The following is a 23,914-nucleotide window of genomic DNA, read 5'->3' as shown; positions in this document are numbered from 1 at the left end:
CTGTGGAAAGATCAGAGCGTGTCAGCACTACTGTTTTAGTTTTACTACAGCACTTTTGCTTTAAAAGAGAAAGCTCATGAGTTTAGAGAATGTCTTTGGGCATAGCTGATCTGTGTTTTATATGCAGCCAATTAAAATAATGGTGAATGCAATTAGATGCATTCAGCAGATAAGAACTGCATGCAGTGCTTACAGGAGGAACTTGAGCAATCATCAGCTGCTCCTCTAACACTTGTAACTGCTTCTTCAAGTCAATGTTTTCAGTTTCAAGATCTTGAATCTGTGAAGAGAGATTTCAATTTATTATCAACAAACGTTAATCATTGCACAGAGTAACATCTATAACAGTGCACACAAAACAACAATTCATCACATACCAGGATTTGGAGAACAATCTATTTTTTGTAAGGATGCACTCAATTTCTGGCCAGTTTGTCGTTCAAAGTTCAAAATAGCTCAATATTCCACTCTATTCTGTTCATGAACCTGTAAACTTATCAATGCATGAACTGCACATACCCACAGGAAAAAGCAAAGTGAACTCAAATAATGGGCTGACAGGGTGTTGTCATGTGTTGTCATGACAATGCTGGTAAATAGAAGCCTCTTGATAAAATGTCCTTAATTAATTGCCTTGTGTTTTTACAACAGTATAATCCAAGTTACTGAGTTAAATGGAAAACATGTAACAAAATTATAAAAAATAATAAATAATCATAACAAGCATGTTTTGGTTTTCAGCCAAGTGCATCCTAAATTTTCATCAATTATGGTTTAAGTAAAGTATTTTGAATATAATAGTGGAATATAGTGGAATTATTTCTGTAAAAAGCTCTGGACACTAAACTGACATCTTTCCACAGAAATAATGACTTTTAATGAGACATTCATTTAATTTCGTTCTATATTTAAATGTAATGGAAAAGTATGATCACAGTTACTATCACTCCTCCTTATAGTTAAATAAGATGGATGGATTTTGAAAGATGAGACATTGTGTTTTGGGATTTTTGATCAAAAACAAAGCTTCTTGTGGATTACTGAATTAGCAATATAATGTGGATTTATTAATTCATCAACTGAAACAGCAGAGACTAAAAGACTGATCTTGGGATTAAGGGATCAACATTGATTTGTTAATGTGAAAATATATACAACAAATCAGGTTCTGCTTGTGCAGTTAAAATTATACAAATGTACCAAACTGCAAACCAAGTGCCCCAATACACCCCCAGTAAAACAGTGCTATTGTGTTCTCTAACTGTACATAACACTCACTCTTTTCTGTAGGCCACCTATCTGTTTCCTCGTCTCTACATCTTTTCCCCCGGACTCCAGGAACTTCTTGTATGCCAAGTCAAACGCTTGGCCGATGGTCAACGTGATCTCTTCTGCCTGGAATCGACAGATAAATGACAAATCATTTTCCTAGTACCATCAACAGCAGTGTTTTCTTTGGCCGTTTGTCATTGGGTCATATTATGCTTTACTTATAAGATGTAACAGAGGTTTGAGATATTCAATGAATTTGTTTGTACTGTAGGAATTTGTTTGTACTTCCTCCATACTGTAGGAATAAATGCAACGACTATGAATTTTAAATACAAATAAGCTGTTGATGCCAGTACTTCTCCAGCCTTATACCCTGTGCCTCAGTTACTCCAAAGAGAAATCTAACAAACAAACAAACCAACCAACCAACCAACCAACCAACCAACCAACCAACCAACCAACCAACCAACTAACTAACTAACTAACTAACAAACAAAAACCTACATGCATTTTAACCCCATTGTCAGTAGAAAATATTGATATACATTTTTCTAAATGCACAGGCACAGGGACAAAGCACACATAACAAAAGCCAGATAAATATTAAAAAAGGTTTTATGTCACAAAGGTTTATGTCAAAAACAAAGAAAAAACAGGTGGGTTCACATAATGCTGATTAAAAGGGATAGATCATCATTTACTCATATTTTCCAAACCTGCTCAATCTCATTTTTCTATCAAACACAAAAAAGATAATTTGAAAAAGCCTGGAAACCAGTAGGCATTGACATTCATAGTAGAATAAATAAATACTATGGAAGTCAATGGCATACACTTCCTAACAAAATGTCTGTTGTCTATCCCAATTGCAAAAGCAACAAATAATAACTTGATTGGAACTGCATTCCAATCATCACAAATACTGCGGAAGACCTATTGGAATCATCATGGAGCCAAGATTCTCACAGAAATCGGTCAAGTTTGGTGAAGGAAAAACCATAGTTTGCAGTTACATTCAATATGAGGGTTTGCGAAAGATCTGCAGAGCGGATGGCAACATCAACAGCCTGAAGTATCAAGACATTTGTGCTGCCCATTACATAACAAACCACAGGAGAGGGCAAATTCTTCAGCAAGATAGCGCTCATTCTCATACATCAGCCTCCACATCAAAGTTCCTGAAAGCAAAGAAGGTCAAGGTGCTCCAGGATTGGCCAGCCCAGTCACCAGACATGAACATTATTGAGCATGGCTGGGGTAAGATGAAGGAGGAGGCATTGAAGATGAATTCAAAGAATCTTGATGAACTCTGGGAGTCCCACAAGAAGGCTTTCTTTGCCATTCCAGATGACTTTATTAAGTTATTTGAGTCATTGCAGAGATGTATGGATGCAGTTCTTCAAGCTCATGGGAGTCATAAATAATATAAATTATTTTTTTACTGCACCATGACTTTATATTCTATACTGAACATTATATCTGTTAAATGACAAAACTTTCGTCTAAGAAAAGTCAGACTTCTTGTCCTAATTAAATAATTTAAAAAATGTAGGCATGATTATATTTTATTTTGGTAAAATAATGTAATCTAGAGGTCTTTGCCTTTCATATAAGCTGTTCTGATCAACTAGAAGTCAAGTTATTATTTGTTGTTCCTAAAACTAGAATAGGCAACAAGACTTTTATTAGGTAGTGTATAGTTTTCAACATTTTTTACTGATATCATCTGGGTTTTTTTATTTTGTTTTTTAAAAGTATAAAGTCGTCGTACAGGTTTCAAACTATTTTCGAATAAAAAATTTAGTAATCTATCCATTAAGTCTGTGAACATAAACAGTTTGAAAAGAAATTGCATCACATTTGTAAAACTGTGTCTCAAATTTCATAACAACAAATAAGTAATACAGCTCAACCAGACGCCTAAATTTGGAGTATTGGTATGCATTCGTTATCAATAAAGGGTTGGTCGAGGGAGTTCAGAAACCGTGTTTACTAATAACTATAACTTATAGAAAATAACTCCCTTTGGAACAGTCTTTGTAACTTTGCAGACATTTTTGCTGCAATATTATACACTGATAAATACGAAGTGGAATGTTTAAAACATAATATGACCCCTTTAGGTATCAATTGAATTTAAAAAGATTTAACACAATACTTAAGAATGATTGAATTATTTCTTAAAGAAGAATTTGGACTAATATTATGACATACTGTCTGCTGTCTTACACATTTCTCACTGTCAAACACATAGCAGAGATGTTTGTTGGACTCTGAATCTTTACAAATGAATGTGAATATCCTCTTGTCTGTCTTATCGTCTGCACAGAAGGATATCCGGTGGAGCTGACAGTTGTACTGCACTTCCTGTGAATAAGAAAACAAGGTTAGAAAAAGAGTCATGGAAAAATATAGGGTCTTAAGATGGATATATGCAAGGCAGTGCACAAAAATATTTGGATACATTTTTAAATCAGTCTAATTGCATCTAAACAACAAGTTCTTCAGTTGTATTTTTGATAAATATATGAAGCAAGTTTGCAGGTGCCTACAAGTGTAATCCACTACCTGATAAAAGTCTTGTCGTCTATCCGAGTTTTAAGAACAACAAATAATAACTTGACTTCTAGTTGATCATTTGGCATCAGAAGTGCTAATATGAGAGGCAAAAGCCTCTAGATTACACTTATTTTACCAAAATAAAATATGATCATTAGTGAGTTGTCTCTCTTGATATTTAATTAATTAGGACAGTAAGGTCTGACTTTGCTTGTAAGTCTTGTCACTTAACAGTAATAATGCACAATATAGAATATGAATTCATGGTGCAGTGAATATTGTGTATGACACCCATGAGCTTGGAGGACTGCATCCATACATCTCTGCAATGACTCAAATAACTTATTAATAAAGCCATCTGGAAGAACAATGAAAGCGTTCTTGCAGGACTCCTAGAGTTCTTTTGTATGCCTCCTCCATCTTACACTAGACATGCTCAATAATGTTCATGTCTGGTGACTGGGCTGACCAATCCTGGAGCACCTTGACCTTCTTTGCTTTCAGGAACTTTGATGTGGAGGCTGATGTATGAGAATGAGTGCTATCCTGCTGAAGAATTTGCCCTCTCCTGTGGTTTGTAATGTAATGGGCAGCACAAATCTCTTGAAACCACAGGCTGTTGATGTTGCCATCCACTCTGCATATCTTTCGCATACCCCCAATACTGAATGTAATCCCAAACCATTAATTTTCTTCACCAAACCATTTTTTGTGAGAATCTTGGGTCCATGCAGGTTCCAATAGGTCTTCTGCAGTATGCGTGATGATTGGGATGCAGTTCAGCAGATGATTCATCAGAAAAATCTACCTTCTGCCACTTTTCCAAATGATCAACTAGAAGTCAAGTTATAATTTGTTGCTTTTACAACTGGGCTCGACGGCAAGACTTTTGTCAGTTAGTGTATACTATATTAAATTAAAACATGATTCGCAAATGTTTAACAATCAGAAAGTGTACATATACTTCTTAAAGGGCCATTAGTCTCACATCTATCTCTATACAGTTTCTAAAGTGTTAATTTTCATAAACATAAGTCAAGTTTTTTTCCCAATTGTACTCTTCAATACTCAATGTAAAAATGTGACTTCTGCTAATTATGAAATAAAGCCACTTCATATAAATCTCATGTAAGACACAATTTATTTCTTAAATCCAGTTAAGCTTTGCACGTACTTTTGATTTAGGATCTAATATTTTTACTCCGTAGATGGAGATCTGTAATTCCACTTTTGGAAGCTTCTGTCCCTCTGACTTCTTAATATGTCTCTGAAACTTTAGAGAAACGAAAGAGAAAGAGAGAAAAAGAGGCGTTTATTGAACATTTTTTCTGCTTAACACACAAGTCACTGCATATTAACAGAAAGAAAATTAAAAGGCAATACAAATCAAAATAAACTTTAATTCATTCAATAAACAGAAAAGAAACAACTTACAAACACAATTTAAAACCACAGTTTTAATCAAAATTCCATGTGATGATGATTATGTAAAATTGAGAGTGGATAGCTGAAAATCAAAGTTTCTCTATGTATTATTAAATAGGTAGTATGATCCAGGACTGAAGGTCTAAAGCTGCTAGAAGGTGCAGATATCATATCCTCTCAAGAGAAATAAAAGTGCCAACAGTGTTCAGGCAATCTGAAGAGGCAGTAACTAACCTTGAGCTTTCTGACGGCATCTCTCACCACCTCTGTACCTTTGGGTTGATCAACTTCTGTATTTCCTAGAAACTGTGGGAGACACATAAAAGTCATACTGTATGAAATGGGATATACAGTTGAAAATAAAAATATACAAAAAAAAATTAAAATATACAAAGATAAAATAATTCAGTTATTAAAAATCAGTTATTAAAACTATTATGTTTAGAAATGTGTTGGAAAAAAAAAAGAAATCGGGGGAAAAAATAAACAGGGGGGTTAATAATTCTGACTTCAACTGTGTGTGTGTGTATGTATATGTATATGTATATGTATATATATATATATATATATATATATATATATATATATATATATATATATATATATATATATTTATATGTATATATATATGTATATATATGTATATGTATATATATGTATATATATGTATATATATATATATATATATATATATATATATATATATATATATATATATATATATATATATATATATATATATATATATATATATATATATATATATATATATATTAAATTGAGCAAATATGTTTATAAAATAACATATATGGTAATATTTTTATGTTGAATTGTTTTGCCTATTTATTTACAAAAATGTGTCTTATTTTATATAAATAATGCATGTTTTGTAAGGGAAATCTAATTAAAATTTGATATAATTCAAATCAAATGAATTGCTACTAAGTACTGTATATCAGTTTTTGGCATGGGCCTTGCAGATCTTTACAGAAAAAGTTATATAAATATAAAAAGGATTAGTAAAATCCACACATGAAGGAGAGCACTTAAGGACATGAGCTGTATTTAAACTGACCCACAAGCAAAAACATCAGTGATTTTATTCTTTGTGCAGATACTCCCCATTAAAGCGGGTTCAATTATAAAGTTAATTTCACCAAAAGGCTTTGATGATTGCTAAGAGCATTGGCTAGCTCGGTTGCCAGTGGGTAGCTCTGTCTCTTTACAGCAAGAAGGTAACTGGTTTGAACCTCAGTTGGGTCAGTTGACATTGGGTTTCCTCTGGGTGCTCCGGTTTCCCCCACAAGTCCAAAGTCATGGTATGGGTGAATTGGGTAAGCTAAAATTGTCCATAGTGTATGTGTGTGAATGAGTGTGTATGGATGTTTCCCAGTGATGGGTTGTGGCTGGAAGGACATATGCTGCGCAAAACATATGCTGGATAAGTTGCCGGTTCATTCCGCTGTGGCGACCCCAGATTAATAAAGGGACTAAGCCGAAAAGAAAATAATTGAATGAATGAATGAATAAATGAGTATGAACACTGCATTTAGCTTCCAATAGATGGCGCTATTAACCTTTCCCCAGTGTTTGTGGCCAAAAGTCTGTCTAGACGCTGCAATGCCTGATTTAACAAAACATCCTAATGCCTTACACCTTACCATTACTCCACCACTCTAATGGCTACTCCTCAGAAATGAAGAAATCAACAATAATTTAACAGCGGCCATAAAGATTCAGATAAAGATTTTTCTGTCTGACCTATTTTCAGTCGTCGCAAAAACATTTCTTTTGTCTGATGAGGCAACAAATTGAATCTTTAAAAGGTTTCTGCGCCTTTCCGAATGCTAATTTCCCCAACTCAGTTATTACTGCTTGTCTGCATATTTCTGAGAATGTATTGAAAGTAATGCATTCATGATTAGTCCTGATCATTACACAGACAGCTTACATCTGAAAATACACAGTATTTTATAAGAGCAAGTGTTCTGGAGGGACAAAAATGTCTTTATCTTCCAAACTACAGTTCACATTTGAGTTCAAGAGACACTTCAATCAAGAGTAAAAAAATTTACATTTATGAAACCAAGCAGCTCCAAACTTTTTTTTTCTGTTTTCCCATTTTCTGTTGAACACAAAAGAAGACACTTTAAAGAATGTTGGAAACTGATAGCCAGTAGCTATGTTTTGAACAAAAGATGCGAATCTGACTTGTGTGCAAGTGGAATATCGCATTAAACTTTTGCCCATAAAGCACCATTTCCATGCAATCATTCAAGGAGAACTAAATCCTCACTTATTGATGAACTGGCAACATAGAAACATGGAATTTGCTGCTTGTGGAGAGGTTTTTCCTTAATGACCTTATTCTTCAATGCGGAAGTGCGCTCATTTTTGCGATTGTTTTAGAACGTCCGATTCAGTTCCCAATGGGCGAGATGACTAGGAATAATAAACCACAGAAAACGGTCAAACTACTTGCTCTACAAACAAGTGTTTGCATGACAATACAGACAAAGCAGAATAATATAATAAGAAATTTCAGTTTGCAACATCAAGCAGCATAACGAGCTGTTTTAACGTCTATGAATGGATGTGAATGAGACCGGAAGTCTCGAGCCAAAAATATTCAAATAGCTGTGCCTGCTCATACCCCAAAAATAAGGTGTATATGATGTAAGAAATCACACCTCAAAACATGAAGACAAAATGCAATGAACGCGCAGTGGCGTTTAGAGGGACAAGATTTATGTAATTTTTGGAAAAAGTTTATTTGTGTTTTTATGTGCATTTTCAAAATGTATGCAAATCTTGGCATTTTCATTAAGTATTTCTTAAGCTGTGGTCACACTGGGCTTTTCCTCCCATAGACTTCCTATCATACTCACGCGAATGCGTCAGAGCGGAAACGCAGGGTAATGCGTTAAGTTTCGCAGTTCGCTGCAAAGTTCAAGCTTGGTGAACTCTGACCTGCGAATACGCATCACATTTGAATGCGTGAGACCAATCGAGGATCAAAACATGACCTCTCTGGACAGACATTTAAAACTTGGAGCAATCGCTCACTTTTTTTAATGTCTAATAATCTTGTTTAATCCCGCCCCTTTTCGCAGCGCCGTATGACAGAATTTCACACACACAAACTCTAGTGTGACTGCAGCTTTATGCAATAATCCAAAACGAATTAAGAAATCCATGGATGGAAACAGCTACGGTCTTGCATAGTAGGAAAAAATACTGTGCAAGTCATTACAAGTTTGCAACATTCATCAAAATATCTTCCTTTGTGTACAACATTAGATAGAAACTCTAGTGTTGAGTAAATTTATGACAGAGTTTTCATTTTTTGGGTGAACTATACCTTTAAACAAACACAACTCCATAAACGTGTCTGTAGCACGTAGTTATGATGGATGCCATCCACACTCAAGGGCAAGTGAGCTCGCTAGGACAGAAAGCGAGGCAGGAGTGATAGATACACTACATTACACTGGGTGGAGAGTCTCTTGTTCCTCATGACCGTTCCCTGCTGGTCTGTTCTGAGGCGTTTTTTTCCGCCAAACACATTGAGCCTTAGCTCATCTATCACCTGCTACACTGGCAGAATACCATTTTTCCATCTTTAATTCACTTTCTTTGTCTATTCTCTCCTCATTCCCAAAGGCGGACAGCACAGCTGAAAACTCAGCAACTCAAAATGCTTTTGTTTTTGTGGGGAATTCAGTAAGACATCTTAGAAGAGTAGACAGCTTCTCAGCCCCCAACAGAAGATGAGCCTTTGGTGAAACGGAGCGTAAAACAGCAATGACAGTGTATACGAGATATATAATTTTATTACATGTTTTTCGAAGAACAGTATCTGTATTCACGCCAACAAGCATTAAAGTCAACACATAAATCAAAATTGACCCCATTTTCCATCTTCATACAAAAACACATTCCTGGAACATAAATTACTTCAAATCAAGTCAAACAATTTATTGTGACAGTACAAGAGATTTTTTGATCTACATGAGCAATTATTAGGTATACCTTACTACAGTAGTACTGGGTTGGACCCCCTTTGCTGCAGACAAATTGCTGCAGATTTGTCACCTGCACATCCATGATGCGAATCTCCCCTTCCAGCACATCCCAAAGATGCTCTATTGGATTGAGAGCTGGTGACTGTGGAGGCCATTTGAGTACAGTGAACTCATTGTCATGTTCAAGAAACCAGTCTGAGATGATTCATGCTTTATGACATGGCACGTTATCCTGCTGGAAGTAGCCATGATGGGTACACTGTGGTCATAAAGGGATGGACATGGTCAGCAACATTACTCAGGTAGGCTGTGGCGTTGACACAATGCTCAATTGGTACTAATGGGTCCAAAGTGTGCCAAGAAAATATCCCCCACACCATTACACCACCACCAGCAGCCTGAACCATTGATACAAGGCAGGTTGGATCCATGCTTTCATGTTGTTGATGGCAAATTCTGACCCGACCCTAGGAGTGGCACCCGGTGTGGTCTTCTGCTGCTGTAGCCCATTCGCCTCAAGGTTCAACCTATTGTGCGATCAGAGATGCTCTTCTGCATACCTCAGTTGTAACAGGTGGTTATTTGAGTTATTGTTGCTTTCTATCAGCTGGAGCCAGTCTGGCCAATCTCCTTTGACATCAACAAGGCATTTGCGCCCACATAACTGCCACTCACTGGATATTTTCTCTTTTTCTGACCATCCTCTGTAAACCCTAGAGTAAAAATCTAGGAAAATCTGGCACAAACAACCATGCCACATTTAAAGTCAATTAAATCACCTTTCTTCCCCATTCTGATGTTCGCTTTAATGAGGAATTGGACAGATGTACCTAATAAAGTGTATAAATAAATAATTGCACAAACTGTGATTCAAGCATTCAGTCAGTTTTAGGGTCAGTTTTAATTGATTTGAATTGACTTGATTAGATTTATTTTTCAAAATTAACACCAGTCTCCTCTAATATTAAGCAGCACAACAATGATAATAAGAAACATATGATTGATTTATATAGGATTCTGGGGCTTTGAAGACTGACAAATTATGTTCTACACCATTAGATAATGGTAAAATTATAAATTATTTATTTTTATATTTTTATAATTTACTTGAAGAGCAAACATTTACCTTATATTCAAATAAAATTTCACATTATCACTGTTTTTGCTATAATACATATGATCATAAGCAAGTAAACAAGTAAGCAAAGAACACTTTATTTAACAATGAGTTAGTCTATCAATGTAAAAAAGTCTATCAAAAATCAATGTAAATTATGCATAATTACACACAACTGACCCTAAACCAAATCCTATTTTTATATTATAAATAACTTTTGTTGTTTAATATTACTCAGTGCTTAGATCTACAATTACACAGCAACAACAATATCAGAAAATTTAGTGATAACTTTAAACCAAACCTTTAATGTAAAGTGTAAGTTCCCAAAGGCAGTAAAATCATAAATACAAAAGCATGCAAACAAAACAGTAACAAATCATCGACAGTAAACCTTCAGTGAAAATCTTCAGTGGGAAAAAAAGTGGCTGGTAACACATACCTTGGCATTGTATGGTATAAAATGCTTGGCCAGTGCTTCTGGAGTGTGCATCCATGATTTATCTAGAAAGAGACAGAACACTATTAAGGTACTAATCAGATGCTTTATGAAGTATGCAATTTCTTAATAATTTTCTTAATGTTTCAGAAAACAGTATATAAATTAGACTCATCCTAAAGCAGTAAAGGCTTTAGCATTAATGCCATGATGCACTCATAGATAGTCTTTTTATTTTTTGCTCATATGAAGCAAGAGATCGCAATGGCATATGATGACGTGTGCAGGTGCTTTAGAATTTTAGCCCAATTCTTAGGGGGTAAATTTTGAAGCCCTTCCCCTTCACACTCTGTTTTAAGGGCCAAGGGGAAGGGGAAGGGGTAGGGGTAGAAAAATAGAATCGGGATTGGGCCAAACTGTTCACAAAAAGCTCTGTTTAGATAGGGATGCCAATGGTTAGTTGACGATTCTTAGAAGATGTTAAAATAAATAAACTTTATCGATTATTTTCTTTAATGTGCATAGCTGTAGAGCAGATGATAGTGGAAAAAATGAAACAAGCCAGCATGACTTCAACAGGAAACATAGCTATTTTATGTTTTGTTCGTTTAGGGGCTAATTCCTACAGGTTCAGGTATATGAAAATGTACAATTTTTAAAAGGTGTGGCACCAAACCCCACCCCTAAACCCAACCATCATTGGAGGATGAGCAAATCATACTAAATTGTACAAATGAGATCATAAAATTCAAACGAGTTAGCCACTAAATCCAAAGTTACACATTTTTGTGAGACTGCACTGAACTAGCACACAGAGTGGGGTCTCAGTTTATCGTCCATTGTGGACATCATCAAATTGTTAATTATCTAGATGCAAGAGTTCTAACTCTTCTGGTATGTTTAGTTGATGAACAAGTCATGTATTAAACTTTTAAATGGCACAATCCTGTCATGGACATTCATGAGAGAACATTATAAGTAAAGGTATTTTTTAAATGATTTTCATTAGTATGCACAACAGCCTATGCACATTTGGGGATAACAATTAAACACTTATAGCCTGTGGACACCTGGTCTATTATTACATTTAAGAGAACACATGCATTATGCATCTCTATTGTCAATGCTTCCATTTGATTTGAATTTAACACTCTTTTTTCCTTTAATGGTTAATGACAGGTCAAAAATAGAATAAATAGCAAAAATAAAATTTAATTAAACACACACCTCAAACTGTCACTGTGGCATTGTATTGCACTTGTGCTGTTATATTGAATTCATCTTTTCATACTGTCAAATGTTTATTTTTTTTATATTTTGAGAGATGAAAATGTTACATAGAGTATATGTGGTTTCAACAACCAGGTGCATTCAGACTTGTCCAGTTTCATCTGGAATTTGACCTAGATGCCGTTCTGGGGTGCGTTACCCAAACAACAATGTAACTTGTGAGTGAACTATTATAGTACCATGCATCATTTGGGAAAAGAACGATATAGTGACGAGCAAAAGAAAATCTAATTTGTTAAAAACCAAAGAATTGTCTAAAGTGACATTTATGAAAAAAAGTTATTTTATTTACTAGCTAATAACCTTTTCATTATATATAAAATTAAACTTCTGAGCCTAATTATAGGAGTCTGATAGAAAAATGCCCATTTACAAGAAAAGAGGTCTGATGGAGCGACGCAGTGGCGCAGTAGGTAGTGCTGTCGCCTCACAGCACGAAGGTCGCTGGTTTAAGCCTCAGCTAGGTCAGTTGGCGTTTCTGTGTGGAGTTTGCATGTTCTCCCTGAGTGTGAGTGTGTATAGATGGATGGGTTGCGGATGGAAGGGCATCAGCTGCATGAAACATGTGCTGGATAAGTTGGTGGTTCATTCCGCTGTGGCAACCCCAGATTAATAAAGGGACTAAGCCGAAAAGAAAATGAATGAATGAATGAGGTCTGATGGATTTAGAGGGTTTTGCATCTGAACTCTTCAAATATATTTTAATTTAGTCTATACGTTTGTTCACATTTAGGAAGATTACTACAAAACATTTTATAAATGAGATGCCTGGTGTGAACAGCCCCTTAAAGTAACAAAAATGATCTGATAACATGACCAAATGCATGCACTAGTTGTCAATGTGCACATCTGAGACATTGCTGTCATTGATTAGTTCTATTCCATTATTATTATAATCATTTTTTAATAATCATACTAGCAGTTTATTTACAATAAAATAATTTCCCTTCAGGCATGGATGCTTGGGTCTTAATTAACGCATCTTTTTCTGGCACTGAAGCAAACACATCTTGGATTATTAGGGTTAGCATTTATTTAATTGACTGATCATTTATTTAAATGAAAAGATTGAATATGGGATTATATGAATATGAATTTCTACGTTCTCTGAATTTCTAGTTCTGCAATTGGCCCTCAAGTCAGTTCAGGTTATGTTTGCATAGCATTTTAAACACTAAATTGTTTTTAAGCAAGCACCTTTACAATATTAACCCCAAAACTGCGTCAGTCAAATCACTTTAAGAAAGGGTCTTTACTGTGAAAATTACCTAAACGATACTATATAAATAATTATTCACTAATCAGTTTCTGTTCAGATCTTTTACCAGCAAACCTGTGTAAAATGCCTTTGAACATCAGCACGTTTATAAAAAACCTTAAACAACTGTTAAATAAAGCAGTTTTAACGATGAACCACCAAACGCTTGTGTGCAAGAAGATTTCAGTGAAAGCTGCTGTGTAGATCAAACCGGCTTGTCAGAAGGCGAATTACAGAGGCTGGCCTCACGCGAGTGCAGACGGGGGGTCAGATGTGTTGGACAGGAGACACCACCGCTTGTGTGACAGTTTAGAGGAAACTGGAAAGCCTAACTGTGACAAACAAGCCGCAGGAGTCACAACATTCAGCGCGCCTTGCAATTTACTTGCCATTATCACTCTGAGTTCATGAACAGCGTTACCAACAGCATTTTGTGTCAGAAATTTCTCCCTTTTTCCCAATACAGTACTTATGGGCAGGGCTGTTTCTAGACATTTTGTCACCCTAGAAGACATTATTAAAATTACTATTACTAACTTTCTCTTTAATAGAAATGATGGCAATATTTTTCAATGACTCAGCTTTGTTAGAAATAATGATGTTACAGTACCTGCTAGATGGATAATACAATTTCTACAGCAGCGCAAACAAACAAACAAACTCAATATCTCATTATAACATATGTCATGTATTGCTAATATAGTACATATAAATCACACAAAAACAATTAGTAAATCCAATAAATATATTTTTTAAAGCTAAGTGATTGCAAACAATGTGTATTGGCTGAATTTAATCAAACAAATTAAATTTAGTAATGTTCTACTTAATGTGTGTTTTAAATACAGCCAATTTGCAACCACATATGTTAAAAATTCTTAGTTAATCCAATGAACAAGGTTTTTCAGTGCATGTGGACATTCCTTCATGTAATAGCTCAATTTTAAATTGACATCAAGGAAATTAGGTAGTGATAATGCTCCTAAAGAGTTAGTCGCCATTAAACAAGAAGATGACTTCCATCATTAGCCATATGGTTCGCCCCTGCCTGGATCGTGTGGCTGGGATTGTGTGTCCTGAACTGTGTGTGGGTCATCAGGTCTGCAGCTGGATATATCTCGGTGAGGCCGCGGCGGGGTAGGGAGTGCTCATTGGCTCCCCTGCTGGTGGTTTCTTAGGCAACCGTCTAGTTCACTAATGTCTAGAAGCGGTATTGCTTATGAGGAATAAGCTCATTTAAAACATTTGCAATGGCTTTTGTCTCAAATAATTCTTTACATTTTAAAAATACAACAAATATGGAGCTTCTGAGAAATTGTTATGATATTATGACATGTTCAATTCAAGTTTATTTGTATAGCACTTTTCACAAAAATATATGTTTCAAGGCAGCTTTACAAAAGGTGAACATTATTGCATTATACCAGGGGTAGAAAACCTATGGTTCGACAGCCACATATGGCTCTTTGACCAAAAATATGTGGCTCTCCAGCTGTCTCTCTTCAATAATATTTCAAAGTTTAAAAAATTATAACTGTCCCTAGAAATCAGTTTCCTATTGAAAAGACAATTACAGTTCCCTTTTTGTTGTATTTTCTACAGCAAAATGAATAAGAACTCAGTTGACAATAAAATGACTTTTTAACCAATGCGCATATGTGATGCTGTGGTTTAACTTGAATCATGACAGAAAAAAAGGGGTGATGGCAAAAAAACCCAAATCTTTAAATTGTCCTTTGTTCATACATTGTGATGCGTTAAATTTGTGAGTTGTGCATGAACATAAACAAAGGTTTTGTTTATTACTAAATAAAGATTTTGTTATACACACACGCCAATGGCTCTTTAAAAAATACATTTGATTAAAAAAAAAATCAAAAACGTCTCTTTGCTGAAAAAAGGTTCCAAACCCTGCATTATACAAAGCACAAGAATGCTGCTTTGAAACAGAAACTTATTTTATCGACGTGCTTTAATAAAGTCAAGTCATATTTTGGGTTTTTTTCCTAGATTTTGCCTATCCAAATTCAAAAGCTTTCCAAATCCACATGCAGAGGTGTAAATGCAAAAGTTTGGTATCATTTTAAAGAAAACGCTTTGAATGTTCATAAAACACTGTTGAAAGTGATTAAAGTAATCGTACATGTTGTCTGTGTTATAATAAACCCCGACAAAACAAGTTTACATTTTTTTGTAAACTCAAATTTGTGTTTGTTGTGCAGTGTACCTTTTAGGTTCTGTGTGGTCTAGGTTGCTGTAATTGATCTTGTTGTTTCCTTTTCATTTCAGTAATAATAGGGGAAAAAAGTCTTTATTATAATCTATGGAAAAGTTGTTCTAATCCAACTGATGAGAGAACGGAACCACCTATCGGGCCAGTACGGACCTTTAAAATTTAAAGAATTTGGAAGTAAATGACATGGGACCCAGTACCGCATACACAGAGCTTAGACGGCTATTTTTAGACAGTTATTTAAGATTTTTTAGTTGCAAAGAAAATTAAAGTTAGCCTACTAGAGAAATTTTATGTTGGCGTGGGATCTGACCGGTATTGGTTTACCTGATCAGAATATTAATGGATCGCTTGCTTTGAGAGGTTAGTGACTGAGTAGAGCGCACGACCAGTCACACCACATAGCTCCGCTCACATGCTCTGGCTGCTACAGTTCAGTATGTTCACTAGGTTACATAACTGCCCCCTGCTGGTCATGTCTTTGTGTTAGACCACAGTGTTTCCTCTAGGATTTTTTTCCAGCTGTGGCGGCAGGTCTTTTTTTACACAGATCTGCCAACTACATTTGGCATTATTTCAATGACAAATGACGTGAGAGCAGTATTAAAAGTCGAGATCGGATATATGTAATCAGAGCATGCGAATCTCTTTGTGCGCCGATTTCCTTTGTTTGTGCACAAAACGTTATGCGCACCCTCAAATATACGCTGCTCAAGTGCAGTTTCTTGTGCACTCGCAAATAAACGCTGCTGAAGTGTGATTTAGTTCGTTTATGTAGTGAGTTTGTTTAACATTTATTAGATTTGCTAGGGATATTTATGAATGTCTCCAATAGACCTACAGAGCGGCATTAATGCGCCCTAAAATAAAGTGAAATGGCTATAAGCTCCAGCAAGATAAAGTCATATGCAGAGTCAATATGCACAGCCCAAGACCTTTATAAAGTATAATTATGGAAACTGTCCATCATAACTGAAAGCTACGCCGTGTTTGCTGGCCTCACGCATCATGCACCTGTCAGTCAGTCAGCACGTAACCTTAAAGGGTTAAACAAATAGCGCACAGCTCTACTACGTTTACAGAAAAGTTTGCACTGTTATAATTCACTTACCTTGTAATATGTTTGGTGCAATTATAACCCACTATAAAAAAACACACGACTGTGAGAAGCTGTAATGTAGCCGTGGCAGGATGAATTTTGGTGTGGCAGCCCGCCTCGGAAGAATGAATGAAGCGCAAACCATGTGTTAGACCATTTTGTGCTTTGTAGTGCAGTACTGCAGCACTGTGTGTGGTCACGTTCATTCACTCGTGCATTCTCAGTAGCCACATCTGTATGTATCAAATTCGGAAAAGGTTATTAGTTATCATAACTTTATTAGTTACTAATAACTTTAACTAATTAATTAGTAACTAATAGCTTTGAACAGTTCAAGTTATTGCTTCACTATTGAGACAGCGTCTTGCATTTTTCACAGTATCTTGCTTAAACTTGCATTTGTTTTATTCCACTGATTTGCATTTTGTGTTTTCAAACCACAAAATATGTTGTGTAAACTGGTTAATACTACTTCAGAGGGGGATGCAAATTTTAGAATAATCCTTTTTACCTACTCGTTTGACCAAATATATCAAAACATTTATTCTCATTTTAATTATGAAAAAAAAAAGATCAAAAAATATTCTGGACAATTCCCATTCAGTGATTTATGGTGATTTATGTGCGGCATGGTGTCTCAGTGGTTAGCACTGTCGCCTGACAGCAAGAAGGTTGCTGGTTTGAGTCCCGACTGGGCCAGGTGGCATTTCTCTGTGGAGTTTGCATGTTCTCCCCGTATTTCCTCTGGGGCCTCCGGATTCCCCCACAGTCCAAAAGACATGCGCTATAAGTGAATTAAATGAACTAAGTTAACCATAGCGTATGAGTGTGTGTGTGTGTGTGTGTGTGTGTGTGTGTGTGTGTGTGTGTGTGTGTGTGTGTGTGTGAGAGAGTGTATGGATGTTTCCCAGTATTGGGTTGCCACTGGAAGGACATCTGCTGTGTAAAACATATGCCGGAATAGTTGGGGGTATATTCCGCTGTGGCAATCCCTGATAAATAAGGGACTAAGCTGAAGGAGAATGAATGAATGATGATTTACAGTGAAACAACAAATTAATTTGCCATTTAGTCAAGAATAACTCAAGTAGATCGAAAAAAAAGACCCCTGAGGACTAAAAAATTATGGTCATTTTAAAAGTTAGCCAGACTTTTTGAAGAATTGAGAGCAATTAATGTTTCAAATGGTGAGTTAGAGATATAACATGTCATTGTGCATGAACTTCAGTGTTAATTATCCAAGGAAAGCTGTATATTCCCATCTCTTTCTTATCTTTATGAATCCACTGCTTATTGAAAATCTGTCAGTTTTTCTTCTCCCATGGACAGTCAGGATAGACTGTTTGCACGCTGAGAGTGCTCATACAGTGGGTGTGATGCATAGGTCAAATGAATTACATACACCTCAAAATGCTGCAGTGCTCAGGTGTGGGGTAAATGTTTTAAATGATTCACTGTGTTCACATGCTGACACATGATTACAAAGAGTCTAGAGGAACGCACAGCTTATATTTTTAGAAAACAAAACAATATGGAGAATAGGTGATAAGCAAAAAGGGACAATCTGTTAAGTGGTCATAACAAAAAGCGTTGAAATGTGTCAAAAGTATTTTTTTTCTATAGATTCTAGATGCTAATAGATGCTAAACAACTTTGTTTAACTTTGCCTTTACCAAATTTCTTTCTTTTCTTCCTTCCTTCCTCTTAGAGTGAGTATTTTATGATTATTTTTATATTTTTATGCACAACACTCTGAATTACCATTGTGTATGAAATGTGCCCTATTACTAAATTCGCCTTGCCTATGCTTCCATCAAATCAACTGCAGATCTTGACCACGGGCATTCAGTCTACCATGGGAGACAGTGTCTCCAGATTTTGAACTTTCATTACCATTTTTAACATTAATTAAACTTTGTTCCCCCTTTACATTAAAATGCATTTTTATCAAACGTATCACCAATGCACCCATACATGTGTAAATGGATCTAAATCATTTTGAGTTTAAAAAACATTAAGGCATATTTATATGACCATCATCTTCACTGTATGCATATTTTTAACTCCTTTCATTTTATATGAATAATATCAAACATATCCTATCTTTAGCTGAATATCAGTAATCAATAATCTTAATAATCAATAATGTCCATTATAAAAGTATGACATACAATAAGCTTGTAGATTATAAGAAATAAAGACAAGCAATCAGTCAAATGTGCAGAATGTTTACATGGTTACATTAATTAATATATCAACTTATCTTTGCTCTCAGCCGAAACACGTTACCCGAGAACAAGTCATAAATTCAAAAGACCAAAGTCAGGAATTAAATACACGTTTTACAAATATAATGAGATTAGATCCAGTGGTAGATCCTTGATGAACTGTCTGACCTGCGCTGCTCTCACCTGAGGTTTTGTGCTCAAAGCACCTGCTGACTGCCTGGAGCTCAGACATCCACATATGCTGCAGCGCTTGCCAGAGTGTGTATGTGTGTGGTCACGAGATGTGTATTTTCAGCAGTATAATGTGGATGAAGATCTTTTAGAAACGCTAGGTGAAACGCCAGTGTTGACAAGGATTGTTTTCATTCTAATACGCCGTTTTAAAACTAAAACATATTAGTGTAAAAGCAACTTACAGTTTTTCAATCAGTACCCGACAAAATTATGTTTCTGGAGCTCAACATTGAACTTTTAACAGGTAAATCAATTCTCTATTGAAATGTCTACACATTTTAACATTTTTTAAAAATATATAACCCGTTTTTTTATCAATCATGTTGTTTGTTTTTAAGTTTAACAGAACATGTGACCAGCTCTGTTTAGTTAAAGCCTGGTTTATATTCAACATTTCCGCTAGTTTGCATGGCGAATGTGACGTCATCGCTGTGTTTGCGAAGGTTCGCTTTGAGTGCACGTGACATGATTTCGGCTGGCGGAGCAAATTTTTTTTTTTTGAGACTCGAACGAACAGTTTACACGTCTATATGAAACACTTTTAACAGATTTTGTCTGAAACAGGTATGCTAGATGATCAATAATTCTTGGCTAAAAATTGCAACAGCCGTGGCAAAGGAGGAAAGTTTTTGTTAAAAAGTTTGGAAAAAACCTGAGGGATGAGTTTGTTAAAGCCAAAACAGGCAATGGCAAAAGTGGAGACCCACTTTTACAGGTTTTACACTGATGTAGATATTACAGTTTTGAATTTAAAACAATTTAATATTTACAAAACTATAAATAAGAAGCAGATTATTTCTTTGATAACTGGAAAGGAATATTTGATCCAATCGGTTTAAAATATACTGATGCCCTGTTTTTCTAAGCTTTATTAGTGATAATGGTCAGGAATGTTGGACCATTATTGCCTTTTTAGCATAAGAAGAGGACAGAAACTAGCCAGACAGTAATATGTGAACTGTGGAGTGGCCTAAAAAAAATAAAAATAAAAAAAAAATCTGTATTTTTAGTAAGTGTACTTTTTTTTTTCACTTTTATTCTTGCCATAATAAAAATATATATTTGTAGAGCAACCAATGTTCTGTTGTCATAAATTTTTTAATAACTTTTAATAGGTAAAACTGTCCGAGATTTGAACAGAAGCAAGAGATGTATCAACGTTTGAGTAAAAAAAGTCTTGAATAGTTATGAAAATCCTTATAATCATTAGAATCATTGATAAAAATGATAAAAATTAATTTGCTTAAAAATATTGAACAATAATTATGATATGACATAGTTCCGGAAACTTTCCACTTCTCTGTTAGTCCGTCTGACTTTAAGGTCAGCTTCTTTTGACGAACGTGGCACGTATAAAAGCCTCTTCCGTTTTGTGAGGTGTGCGCACAGTCAGCGGAGGTCTGCGATGTGGCGCCAAGCGAATGTATAAATCCACCTTAAGGATGCCTCTTCTTCACAGGGTAACTAACAGAGATTTATTCTTTATTATTATTTGTTTTTTTTTTATTGAGTGAAAAGAACATAAATGCTTGATATGACAGACATAGTAAAAGACTTTAAACTTTTCCCTTTTAAACTTTCTTAACAAGACCATAAAACACTTATAAATAATAAAATAATGATAAATAGCATGACTTAATAGTAATAATAACAACAAGAACAACAGCAGCAGCAACAATAGTAAATAAAAAGGAGTAAACCAAAATAATAAATAAATGAATGAATGAATGAATGAATTAATGAAAACATGATTAAAAAAAAAGGAGGGAAATAAATTAGAGTTATGAGAGGTTGCCATTTATCATAAAAAAAAAACCATACTGGCAAAGCGAGAACATCTGATCATTTCTACCTTCAAAAAGTACATGGTGTCCACAAGCCACTGTAAAACACTTGGTGATTTAGTAGATTTCCAATGAAATAAGATACAATGTCTAGCTAATAATGGCAAGTACCTCTAACTGTTAACATGTAAATCAGGTTCAATCCTTGGGGACTCCAAAAATTGCAGTGGTAGGGCAGATAACCACTTTGGTTTTAAATATTTTGGAGTTCGTATCAAAATAATTATTCCATTAGTTTGGTAGTACTGGGCAGCAAAACAAACATATGACATTAGGATAAAACCTAGACAGAAGAGCTTTGGAGTAATTAACCCTTTGCAGTATTTCAAACTGTATACTGTAAACTGTAAGTCTTATCTGTGCTTATATACATGCATATATACAATTTAAATTATACAACTATACAAGATATCCCATAACTTTTTTTTTTAGTAAAAGAAAAGCATTATTATATTCACTCCATTTTTTTTTTTTTTTTGCTACTCATGGTCTTTACAAACATGTTTTACCTAAAGAAATGGAAGAGGCAAATTGTATCTCCAAAATTATCTGTGTATGTACAGTATATCATTTACCATTATTATTTACCACTAATATTTTTCTGAATCACAGCAGTATTTCATTGAGGCTCAAACCAATTAAGAGGGTCTGACTATGTTCTCAGCTATCTGTTTCTCCCATAAACAGCAGGCTAAGCGCATGTTCTGCATTTAATTTAATGGATTGCGTAATGGGAAGAGCGGTGATCAATGGCTGAATATCAAGCTTGTCAAATCAGAACATTTTGGCATACACTTAGAGAGATTCCTTTGCGAGGCCTTCAGAGAAGTGCAAGAGCCTTGATAGCCTCTGCATCTAATTTTACAGCTCACTGCTTTGATTCATGGAGGTCTGAATGGTAATAAGATGACGTTATAGCAGAAATAAGATAGGAATGATCCATTACAATAGTAATGGCACTCTAACAAACACAAAAGAAATGCTCTGGCCACTGAGCCTTTGTGTTTCAAATGAAATAGATTAAGTGTTGAATATACGCTTTAATAGAAGATCTGTGCTGCACATTTTGTAAGCGCCACAGTATTTTTTCATTAAAGAAAGTCTATGCTTTATCCATAATCTCAAAGTATTTCTGTCATCTCCTGCTATGCGCTAGAAAAGCCAAGAGGTGTTAGCAATGTGATGATGACATGTTCAGCAATTACTCCAAAAAAAATAAAGAGACACAGAGACAAAAAAAATGCCATAGCAATAGCATTATGAGCAATTAGGAGTATACTTGTGTATTATTTAGCTAAGGTTATTTACAGGATTTTGTGAAGCGCTGGAGGAATTCTAGATTGTCACTAATTAACCAGCCGCACTCACCAAACGTAAACATTTCTGAACGTGAAAGCTTGGAAAAAAAAAAAGTTAAAAGATGTACAAATCACATCAGTGTCATGGATTGGTCAGGCTCTCACGACCCCCACTCACGAAGATCACCATCACCTGACTTCTAATGAGCACACAGCTGCATCACATTCACGAGCACCAGATAAAAGCACAGCACTCCAGTCGCTCATTGTCCGGGCTCGTCTCGACGAAAGCGGACAACTGAGCGACCACTCAGCGTAGTCATCCTCAGCTAAAACAAACGATTTACTTACCTGTTCTCTTTGTATTCCTCCTAGTCTTCCTGGTCCTCCCGAATCGTCCTGTCTTCCAGTCCTTCCAAGTCTGTGTCATCCTCTGTCAGCTGTATCTGGTGTGTGCTGTCCATCCTCGTGTATTCCTGTTACCCAGCCACGGAGGAAAAGACCCCAACATCATTCCTGATCCTCCTGGCTATCCTTCATGTGCTCCTTGTTGTCATTTAATAAACACCCTAACGTTTCCTTACCTCTGTCTCCTGTCCGCTTCATAACAGAAGCCCGGACCAATAACGACGACAACATGAGCACCCCCGATCACTTACAAGAGCTGGTGGACCAGTTGAAGCGGATTCTACAGCCACCAGCTCCACTTTCCAACGCACCACCAGCACCGAGCACTTCCGCCTCTACAGTTTCTTCTTCGGCCCTTCCTTCCAGTCCCATGGCCCGACCAGCGCCCTACTCAGGCGGAGCGGGGGAGTGCAATGGTTTTCTGTTACAATGTTCCCTCATATTCGAAATGCAACCTTCTCTATATCCCACAGATAAGTCGAAGATCGCCTACATCGTATCTCTACTCTCTGGACCTGCACTTAAATGGGCTGAGACGATCTGGAACCAAGCCGGGCCGGTCATGAATTCCATCACTACCTTCACGGAGTATTTCAAAGAGGTGTTTGGACGTTCTGATGGGGAAGTAGCCGCTGGAGAGCAGCTGTATCATCTAAAGCAAGGTACTCTATCTACACAGGAATATGCTCTCCGGTTTCGCACTCTAGCAGCTGCAAGTGGATGGAATGAGAGATCGTTGTTGACCACGTACCGGCTCGGCTTGGAACCCACTCTCCGAATCCAACTGGCCACATTAGATGATACAATGGGTCTGGAGAGATTCATCCAACATTCTCTCCGATGTTCCGATCGTCTCCGTTCCTATCAACAGGACACCATCACCCCCTCGTCTGCACTCCTCCAATCGCCTGAGTCAACAGCCTCTCCAGAACCAGAACCCATGATAATAGAGTCTGGAAGACTGACATCAGCGGAACGACAGAGGAGGCTGACCCGGGGTCTGTGTCTATACTGCGGTGTCAGTGGACACACCCGTATGGAGTGTCCCCTTCGTCCCATTCGGACTTCAGTGAGTGTATTCAGTACGAATATTGAACAATGTAAACCACTTACTACCACCGTACAAATAACTACTGCCTCTATTTCTCTCCTTGTCACAGCCCTCATCGACTCCGGGTCAGCAGG

The 23,914-nt window shown here is 36.1% G+C and overlaps 1 protein-coding gene across 9 annotated transcripts in view; it reads right to left on the bottom strand.

Moving 5' to 3' along the window:
• Nucleotides 1-23,914, bottom strand: part of gulp1a (GULP PTB domain containing engulfment adaptor 1a) — a 109,998-nt gene that overhangs the window by 8,217 nt on the left and 77,867 nt on the right. For 8 of the 9 annotated variants that reach the window (XM_056465809.1, XM_056465812.1, XM_056465811.1 and 5 more), the window contains exons 3-8: nt 10,841-10,902; nt 5,491-5,562; nt 5,006-5,104; nt 3,502-3,639; nt 1,279-1,395; nt 194-280 (exon numbers count right to left, since the gene is read on the bottom strand). In XM_056465809.1, the coding sequence (XP_056321784.1) occupies nt 194-280; nt 1,279-1,395; nt 3,502-3,639; nt 5,006-5,104; nt 5,491-5,562; nt 10,841-10,902 (575 nt within the window). Of the gene's footprint in view, nt 1-193; nt 281-1,278; nt 1,396-3,501; nt 3,640-5,005; nt 5,105-5,490; nt 5,563-10,840; nt 10,905-23,914 lie in introns of all 9 variants that reach the window. The other variant, XM_056465815.1, reaches the window with a different exon arrangement.

Source organism: Danio aesculapii, chromosome 9 (assembly GCF_903798145.1).
Source record: "Danio aesculapii chromosome 9, fDanAes4.1, whole genome shotgun sequence".
NCBI lineage: Eukaryota > Metazoa > Chordata > Actinopteri > Cypriniformes > Danionidae > Danio > Danio aesculapii.
The sequence above is the reverse complement of the archived record's forward strand: the minus strand, read 5'-3'. Positions and strand labels throughout refer to the sequence as shown.